Here is a 10,306-nt window from a genome sequence, read left to right as displayed (position 1 = left end):
TGTCACTGTGAGCCTCTTGCACAGTAATACACAGCTGTGTCTTCAGTCTGCAGATTCTGTCCTTGTAATGTTATTGTGTTGGTTCCAGTGTCTCTGGAGATGCTGAACCTGTTTTTCAGTTTATCATTGTAATATGTGCTCCCTGATGAATCCCAACTGATATATCCAACCCACTCCAGAGCTTTTCCTGCAGGCTGTCGGATCCAAGCTGTACCGTCATTTGTCACTGAATATGAAACCTTGCAGTTGATGATCAGACTCTGGCCTGGACGGACCACCATGGAACCAGGCTGAGTCAGCTCCTCACAGTGAACACCTGTAAATCAAAAAGAGAAAGTATTAGATGTATCGTTTTGGACATAAACATAATTTGAAAATAGCATTCTACTAGGACACATGTTCACTGAATAACTCACAGGATGCAGCTGCCAGCAGGAGCAGTAGAGATGTAGAGAACATGGTTGGTGTTGAAGTTGGACCTGTGGGAGGTTCTCTGTTTTCCACAGCTTTATAGAGAGTGTCTTCTAAATAGAGAGAGATTCAGGGAGGGAGCTTGGATTTGCTTGTCTGATGACCCATGAAGGCCAAACCTATTTAAGACACAGTCGAGGGTAGTCGTTTAATATTTCAATAAATAAAAGCAACAATGCTGTATTTAAAATAAACAAAGCCACAATGTACATATTTCCATTTACACTATATACAGTAATTCCAGCATGTTTTCCAAAACAGTGTCAGAGAAACCTTCTCAGAACATCTTCAAAGTGTGGACACTAAATATGAAATTAGATGATAATGACATCTGGCAAGGAGCACGTTCATATGATTTTCTTCAGGTCTGTTAACACATTGTTCTGAATATTTAAACAGCTCACTCACACAGATCCACCTCCAACCCTTCTCATCCCTCATTTCAGTGAAATACACCTCTCTCTGTTGTCTTTATACATTCTTGTATTGTCTTCTATCATAACCTTCAAACCACTCTGTAAGCAGAGAAAAAATTCAGTAAGATAAGTATGTAATGAGTCAATGATGTGAATGAATTCAGCATTGGCAAATAACACTGAATAGATAGACGCCCCCTACTGGAATTTACATTACATTTTAGCACACCTCTGTAACTGAAACATGTTCCTTTTATATTCACCTGAGTGTCCAGGAGCTGTTATGCCACAATCTATGATTTCTCATTTCACTTGGGTATAAATATGAGGTGACACACAGGACACACAATTCCCTTCATTCATCAACATGGGGAAGATTATAGAACACATGAATGAAACAAGATGAAAGTGCATCAACCATCATAAATTAGATTTTGGCTATAAAAAACAGCTGCACCTCTGAAAGGTCATTGTTACTGCAGTTTAAAACAGCCAGAGCTGTAGTGAACGTGCCTAGCAGAGAAGATATGAGTGTGTTCTGCCAGCACATGAAGCGAGGATGAGAAACAAAACTATAATAATTAGACATCTCAATCAACAAACTCAATGGATGTTGTCCCACAAGAAAGCCTTTCTTTGTTGAAACACAACTGTAAAACGTTCCTCATTGAGAAAGTTAACAGAATCATATCCTGCAATCTGGATCAGAGATAACAGAAACTCATAGATCCTCAACAAACAGTCCATCTACTCCACATGTAGCGGAGGAGTGTGAAGAAAGGTTTGTGTAACTCAATGGTGAGAGACTGCACTGGCTTTAGGAGTATAATAGACAGGTCTGCTTTTCAATGAAGGGCTCCCCCTACTGGAATATAAATGAAACATGAAGGAACCAAATTAGCCATTTTAGATGCAGATGTGAAAGAAATGTATGAGGCAACTGAGGTAAGTTTGGGTAGTTGCAGGTCTTCCCTGGAGCCTGATCTGATTCAAGCTGAGCCTCATCTGTGAGGTCATAACCAGAAGCCTCACAGTAAAACATCTCGGGTAACTTAGGAGATGATTCCCCTCAGGGTACGATTTCCTTCACCTTATTTTCCCAATGTTATTACCAAATTTAATCTCAGCAAAACACAGTTAATTGTTGCACTGATAGTGGGGCAGGATAGTGGGGCACTTTTTTGGAGCAGTAAAAACAAAATGATCTGCTGTTCCAGTTTATTTCCTCTAACTGTGAACAGGTTTATGCATCATCTTTCCACACATGATAAACTCAAGCACAGATATGCCTTAATTAATGATTAATGGCAATAAATATATATTAAAGGGATTATTTCTCCTCATTGTCACCTAATTCATGTAACACTATCCATCCTTCTATAAACATTACTTTTATCTTGGCAGTAGATTATGTTGGTTAGATTGTCCTAACATTCATGATAAACACCAATAAACGCCAAAATTATAAAAAATGACACAACAAACATTTAATTCTATTTTAAAACAGAAAGACCTAGTAGGTTGTAAAGAATGATAAAATTGTACAAAGTGAAAAAATCTGTAGAAACTTTAGGTCATTTTGTAGCCTGAGTGTATATTGGTATTTTAGCTTCACACAATCACAAGGATAATCATTTAATTTTAATGTTATTGATAACACAGTAAAAATGTTCATACTGCACTGCAACTGAAAGTAGTCAAGCAAATTAATTTCAACTTAAAGATGTAATGAATTTAAATTAGAGAGTCCAGTTTTATAGAGTAGATTGGTCCATTAGTCAAGAGCAAGATTTACTAGCTTTTGAAGAACAGTAGATTAAAGAGATTAAAAGATTACTAAAGAGAAGCCAATGCATAATGAGAGTGGACTGTTTTTCTTATCCTACATGAATGTCATTGCAAACTATGATTAAACATTAGTTTAAAGTTTAAAATATACTTATTCTGTGTATTGTAATTTGTTTTCCACTGTTTATTACAATATAATGCATTGTGTCTGTAGTGAGCTTTGATAAGAAGAGCTGATATTTCAGTCAGTTCAGTCAGTAAGTGTGTGTGGTTTTAGTACAGCTGCTCCATCAGATCCATCACTGTGGATATCGAGCGCAGTAATAAACAGCAGTGTCCTCTGCTCTCAGACTCTTGGCCTCTAAGAACTGCGTGCTTGTAGAAACGTCCTCGGTCATTTTGAAGTGGTCTTTCATGGAATCTGAATATGTTGCTGAATTTGAGCCAGTGATCATCCACCCAATCCATTCCAGAGCTTTCCCTGGTTTCTGTCTTATCCAGACCATGTTGTTACTTGTCATGCTGTACCCACTAATTTTACAGGACATCTTCACAGCTTCTCCAGGTTTCTTCACCTCAGCAGAAGACTGGTCAAGTCGGATCTCAGCACTTATAAAATCTAAAAAATAAAGCATACAACACTCAAGAACAATAAAGAATTGTTAGAACATACTATCCTGAACATGTATTTAGATGTCTAACATACCTTGTGTTAGCATCAGTATAAGAATGCAGTACTGAGCAATAATAAACCCCATAATGAAACTCTTTCACAGCTGACTGTATGTACAGTAATATGAGCATTAGGTGAGTAATAAGCTGATTTTTATGTAGAACCTAGACTGAACATATAAATTTACATAAACACTCTTTGACCAATAGAGTTAGTTCAGTTAGACTATCATTCACTGCTATATTTTGCATGAATAACGGTTGAGCTCAGCGATCTCCCCCTAGTGTTCAGAGACAGTACTGCTGAAATGTCTTTCACTCCCACTGCTTTTCAGATGTCATGCAAAAGCAATGGATTCCAGTCATATTTATATAAATGTTCAAAAAGCTAACAACTCAGTGATGTGAAACTTGATGTGAGATTGGCTTAAGGAGTACAATAATGTAGATGAAACATGAAAGAACGATTTAGTCATTTGTTGGACTTGAACATTACATCCAGTCAATGTCAATAGATTCAAATCTGACTGTAATGCTGAAGGTCTGTAATATACATGTTTATTTTGGTACTTCAAATACATTTTATTTCAAAACTTTTAGAATGTAAAGACTTCCTTTCATTTTTTTTTTCAAATAAATCTGCAGGGACATATTTCCACTCCTCCAAAGTTCAGTCTTAGAAGTTGGTTTGCATTTTCTGCTTCTCCTAATCCCAGTAATCAAACACATTCAGCTATGATGAAGTCTCTTCTCTGGGGCGGCAACACCAGCAGCTTCTATTTTGGAGATGTACATCTTGATCTTCTCATCAGCATGCTGGGGTCTTCTTGCTGTAGAATGAATGTCCTCCCAATCAAACATATTCCAGAATAAACCCATTGCATGATGGATTATAATTTTGTCCTTGTCAGTATTTCTGATGCCTTTAATCAGAAACAAATTACCAACTCCAGATGTGGTTATACATCCTAAAAGTTGCACCGTTACTCCACTGTACCTGACTGATGGTTGTAGACAAGGTTCAAAGAGTATTTCATTGCTTTAGTGGTGCACATACTGTCTTCTGTTACCTTCAGAGCTCTCAGATTTAGACACTGTGACTCTTAGTCCATGAAAGAAAGAAATGTGCAGTGCAGCTGAGGTCAGCGACTGTAGGTACACAACAGTTGAGACTGTACAAATTACATGCCGATAGATTTGATATTATACTTGTGTTGGAGATTGTTGTGTACGTTTATGTTAAATGTATCTTTCCTGTTTTCCTGATGCTGGCAAACTTATAATTTGTACTTAATGACTGTTTCTGGAAATTAAACAAATGAAAGAGCTGAGCATGAATATGCAATACTTTGGGAGTCCATGCAACAAAATACATGAAATGCATGAAAAAGTTACTTAAAATCTTGAAATTCTTAAAATTATTTTTGACAGAAACTTAAAACAGCAAGTGTGTAGGGTCTTTAAAGGAAGCACTCAGTTGCCAGAAATCCTCCAGTCCAAATGCCCCTCTCTAGATCTTTCCCTGGAGACTGATCTGAACCAGCCTGAGTCTATTTATTTGTAATAACAGTATTTTTGTTTTACATGCAGAAGCTATTTAATGTCCCATTCAGTTAGAAGTTCTTAAGTGTTGGCTCTGGGTTTTTGTAAGCCGTGTTCATTAGTTTGTGTCACTGTGAGGCACAGTAATACACAGCTGTGTCGTCCATCTGCAGATTCTGTCCTTGTAATGTTATTGTGTTGGTTCCAGTGTCTCTGGAGACGCTGAACTTGTTTTTCAGTTTATCACTGTAAGCTGTGCCCCCACTGCTAGTGATACGTCCAATCCACTCCAGAGCTTTTCCTGCAGGCTGTCGGATCCAGTTTGTACCATAGGTTGTAACTGAATATGAGACCTTGCAGTTGATGGTCAGTCTCTGGCCTGGACGGACCACCATGGAACCAGGTTGAGTCAGTTCATAACAGTGAACACCTGTAGATCAAAACAGAATTGTTAGATCTTTCATCTTAGACATGAACATAATATAAATTGCACTCTGACTGAGTTAAATGTGTTGTTTACTGAGTAACTCACAGGATGCAGCTGCCAGCAGGAGCAGTAGAGATGTAGAGAACATGGTTGGTGTAGACGTTGGACCTGTGGGATCTTCTCTGTTCTGCACAGCTTAAAACAGAATGTTGTCTAAATAGAGAAATCCAGAGGGGTGGATCTTTGTATTTGCTTATCTAGTGACCCATGAAGACCGAAGACCAAGCTTATTTATGAGATGGAGTTATACCCATGTTCCACTGGGGTATAAATAGGAGGTAACACAAAAGACTAAATTCCCTTCATTCATCAACATGGGGAAGATTATAAAAGATTATAATTATAATTATTATAATTATTATAATTTTATCTCATTTCACACAAATGAAATGAATTAAAAGTGTCTAGCGTTATGTATTAGACATTGACTGTAAAAAGAGAGTTAAACCTCTGAAAACTCCCACATCTATCGTTATGGCGGGTTAAAACAACCAGCGCTGTAGTAAACCTGCCTACTAGAGAAGACACAGGTGTACTTTGCCCCCACATACAGTAAGGATGGTTACAGAGTCTCAACAAAGGCTTATTTTGTCTAAACACAAATGCAAATTGTTATTCAGATGAGGAAACAGAGCTTTCTGATAACAAATATTTCCTCTTCCTATTTTAAAATAGAAAGAAGAAATAGGCTGTTAGTAATTATGAAACTGAACAAAGTAGAAAAATCTGTAGAAACATTGTCATTTTGTAGGTCATACATTGTCATTGTGTTACATTTGCTTAAGTTCTATTAACTTCACTACTCTTCACACTACTCTTTGAATGAATTCAGCATTAGACAGTCGTCGCCCCCTACTGGAATATAAATATAACTCTAGCACAAACTTATGTTTATCATTACACATGATGCATTACTGACACTTCTGCACGAACACACATGGAAAAACAGATTTAAATAATATTTGTTAAAATCAAAAAAGAGAAAAAATCTAAACAACTTAATAATACTAGGTGAAGTAAATATGAAAGTCTGGTTACCTTAATATTTAGTTACATTCTCTTCTGCATTTGTTTCTGTACTGTTTCTAACACAAAAATGCTGGTTTTGTTTCAGGAGAAATACAGTACTGTGCAAAAGTCAGAGCACACCCTGCATTTTCTGGTTAAAACAGACATTGTAAGTTTGAAAAATTACTTTAATGGACTTTCATGTAAATGACTTGTGGATTTGCATTATGTCTTTGGTCTTCCCTGAAATGACAATAATTTAAAAAAATAAAAATAAAATAAAATAAAATAAAATAAAATAAAATAAAAATAGAACAAGAAACAAGAAATAAAATAGAACAAGAAATAAAAAGAGGCAAAAACACCACAAAAAATAGGCTTTTAGGAGTTTTTAACCATTTTTTAGTTTCAGTGCAGGTTGATATTGATTGGCTTTAAGCGGACAGTAACAGTGTAACATTTAGAATACATTATAACATTATAAATATATATATATATATATATATATATATATATATATATATATATATATATATATATATATATATATATATATAAAATAACCTGTACATGATTACACTTAATGAATTAAATGTATCTATTCAAATTTTTAACAGTAAAAACAGAGTTTTCTAAATCTAGAATAGCAGATTAAATCTTCATAGAGCCCATTAAAGACAAACCAACAAATACTGAGCTTGGACCACTCTTCATTTCATCCGAGAATGTTTTTTTTTATTGCTCATTTCTTTTTTAAACACTGGCTTAATGGTTAAAAGTATTCTGTATTACGTCTGTAGTGAGCTTTGATAAGAAGAGAAGTTCGTTCAGTCAGTTCAGTCAGTAAGTGTGTGTGGTTTTAGTACAGCTGCTCCATCAGATCCATCACTGTGGTTGTCGAGCACAGTAATAAACAGCAGTGTCCTCTGCTCTCAGACTCTTGGCCTCTAAGAACTGTGTACTTGTAGAAACGTCCTCAGTCATTTTGAAGTGGTCTTTCATGGAATCTGCATATTCTGCTGAATTTGAGCCAGTGATCATCCTCCCAATCCATTCCAGAGCTTGTCCTGGTTTCTGTCTTATCCAGCCCATGTTGTAGTCTGTCATGTCATACCCACTAATTTTACAAGAGATCTTCACAGCTTCTCCAGGTTTCTTCACCTCAGCAGAAGACTGGTCAAGTAGAATCTCAGCACTTATAATATCTAAAAAAATAAAGCATATCACACTTAAAAACAACTCAACATCTATTAAAACATACTCTCATAGAAATGTTTTAGAAGTCTAACACACCTTGTATTAGCATCAGTATAAGAATGCAGTACTGAGCAATACTAAACCCATAATGGAACTGTCTGGACTGACAGTTTACTGATTCAGTTCTTCAGTATGAAGTAATATGGTCATTAGATGAGTAATGAGCTGATTTTTATGTGGAGACTAAAATACAGACATGAATTTACATAAACACTCTTTGACCAATAGAGTTAGTTCAGTTAGACTATCATTCACTGCTGTATTTTGCATGAATAAAGGTAGAGCTCAGTGATCTCCCCCTAGTGTTCAGAGACAGTACTGCTGAAATGTCTTCCACTCCCACTGCTTTTAAGCTCGCCTCACAGCAAGAAGGGCCTGGGTTTGATTCCCGGCTGGGCGACCAGGGTCCTTTCTGTGTGGAGTTTGCATGTTCTCCCCATGTCTGTGTGGGTTTCCTTTGGGTACTCCGGTTTCCTCCCACAGTCCAAAGACTTGCAGTCAGGACAACTGGACATGTTAAATTGACCCTAGATGTGAATGTGTGTGTGGATGTGTATGTCTGTCTGTCTGAACTGAGATGGACTGGCGACCTGTCCAGGTTGTATCCTGCCTTTTCCATCACCCCTGCGACCCAGAAGGATAAGTAGTTTAGAAAATGTGTGTACCAGTGAAATTCCACAATTGTTATTCAGCTGTGAACCTGTAGTAGTAAAGAATTTTTAGTAATACTTTCTATGAAGATTGTGTTTATAAATATGAATAAATGTGTTTGTAACTATAGTAAAAATGCTTGGAAAGCATCCATGTAAATTCCAACAATTCCTCAAAAGGCTGCGATAATGTGATATCATTTATTCTTTGATGACTTGTAAACATGTGACACACATCACTATCCATAATAATGCCTGTTAAACTGATAATAGTCTGTACATAATTAATAAAGCACCTGTTATAAAAAAATAATGGACCTTTAAAATGCTGTCACTGAGTTTTTCAAGTAAAGTGGTTGATATTTTAGCTTATTGATATTTGAATATTAAACATTGTACTGTGTGTGTCTGTCAGTGAGAGCTCTATAATATACAGTATATCTGTTATTACTGCAGGATCAGCTGTGATAACCTCCTGCCCTGTAAAGTTAGTTAGGTGCCACTTATGTATTCTGGTCATATTTGGAAAATGTACAACAAACAAACATATGTTCAAAACAGTTGTTCTTATTAGACAGAACAGTTGTGTTTGCTGTAATCTTTTTTTCACGGATTCTGAGAAAATAAGAACATTTTTGAATTGCAATAATGTGGGTGTGTTTTTTTCATTTTTTTAAGTGTTAATATGGGACATAGGTGCTTGGTAATTATGCACAGGTCATTATTTAGTTAAAATGCATTATAATGAAGTGTAAGTATTGTGTTACTATACGTTTACAAATCATAAAAGAATAAACTGGAGCCTGAAGTTTCAAATTATGCTGAAAAGGATTGTTATCAATTACAAAGAGTTATAAATGCGTTTATAGTGGCTTATGAATATGGGCTTCTAAGAAAGTGTTCCCCAATTTTTCAAATGTTTGCAAAATTTTACATCCAAAACACAATGGAAATGAAACAGTACTGGGCAAAAGCACTTTAGAATGTTTATTTAATAAAATCTATTTATTTGTTCAACAAGCATTTGTTTGCTCAAGAAAAATCTCCTGTGCTCCAGTTTTTGCACAGCTGTCTGTATGAGTTCCACCACAGTGAGTCTCTGGCACAGTAATACACTGCAGTGTCTTCAGGCTTCAGTTGACTCATGTGCAGGTAGAGATTAGAGCTGTCCTTGGATGCTGTGAATCTGCCCTGAACTGACTGGGCTGAGTTTTTGCTACTTTCAGAATAATAGTAAATAATCCATTCCAGTCCTTTTCCAGGAGCCTGTCGGACCCAGTGCATCCAAAAGCTGCTCAAATCAAATCCACTGCAGGCACAGGTCAGTTTCTGGGATCCACCTGGAGCCACTGTTACTGACCCCTCAGACTGTGTGAGAACCTGAGAGTGGACACCTAAACAGAGACACAAAGAAACAGCAGGTTAAATGCGGTTGGTCAGTTTACTGCATTAATCTGGTTCCTCATTGAGAGAGATAACAGACTCACATCCTGCAATCAGCAGCAGCAGTAAAGACGTGAGGAACATGGTGTTTGTGGAGCTGGAGCTGATCAGAGACACCAGAAACCTGGAGATCCTCTACAAACTGTCCTTCATTCACTCTACATATAGAGGAGTTTGATGAAGAGTTTGCATAACAGCTCAGTGATGTGAGACTGTGAGAGATGTGTGCTGCTCTGGCATTAGGAGAACAATAGGAAGGTCTGCTTTTTTGAATGAAGGGCTCCCCCTACTGGAATATAAATAAAACATGAGGGAATTAATTTCACATTGATATTTAGTCTGTTTGTTGGAGATGCCCTGAACATTCATTCAACAATTGACAATGAATTCAGATCTTACTGTAATGTTAAATGTCTTATTTGCCGTCTCCTCAGAAATATGAACTTTAGTCACTTTAAGTGCACATTGTTAGAGATTTGTGAGGCAGCTAAAGTGAGCTGGACAGTGTAGCTTGTGTAACTGTTAGTGTCTCTTTTAAGGAGAATATAATGTCAGTGAGATCTCTAGGAGCA

The 10,306-nt window shown here is 36.6% G+C and overlaps 1 protein-coding gene and 3 gene segments (V, D, J or C); all 4 read right to left on the bottom strand.

Moving 5' to 3' along the window:
- Nucleotides 1-2: 2 nt before the first annotated feature.
- Nucleotides 3-459, bottom strand: LOC118803364. The segment is given in 2 exon segments: nt 3-316; nt 417-459. Coding segments are annotated over 2 exon segments (357 nt in total).
- A 2,515-nt stretch (nt 460-2,974) lies between these two features.
- Nucleotides 2,975-3,433, bottom strand: LOC118803360. The segment is given in 2 exon segments: nt 2,975-3,294; nt 3,382-3,433. Coding segments are annotated over 2 exon segments (372 nt in total).
- Nucleotides 3,434-5,017: 1,584 nt separating this feature from the next.
- Nucleotides 5,018-5,466, bottom strand: LOC118803361. The segment is given in 2 exon segments: nt 5,018-5,319; nt 5,422-5,466. Coding segments are annotated over 2 exon segments (345 nt in total).
- Nucleotides 5,467-7,269: 1,803 nt separating this feature from the next.
- LOC118803359 (Ig heavy chain Mem5-like) lies at nt 7,270-9,892 on the bottom strand. The gene is made up of 3 exons (XM_036563869.1): nt 9,779-9,892; nt 9,356-9,685; nt 7,270-7,589 (listed from the first exon to the last, which is right to left on the bottom strand). The coding sequence occupies exons 1-3, from the start codon at nt 9,816-9,818 to the stop codon at nt 7,270-7,272; spliced, it is 690 nt and encodes a 229-aa protein (XP_036419762.1). The 5' UTR covers nt 9,819-9,892.
- Between the last annotated feature and the right edge of the window lie 414 nt (nt 9,893-10,306).

This window comes from Colossoma macropomum, unplaced genomic scaffold (assembly GCF_904425465.1).
Source record: "Colossoma macropomum unplaced genomic scaffold, Colossoma_macropomum, whole genome shotgun sequence".
In the NCBI taxonomy this organism is placed as follows: domain Eukaryota; kingdom Metazoa; phylum Chordata; class Actinopteri; order Characiformes; family Serrasalmidae; genus Colossoma; species Colossoma macropomum.
Note: the sequence above shows the minus strand (reverse complement) of the source record. Positions and strands in the feature narration are given on the sequence as shown.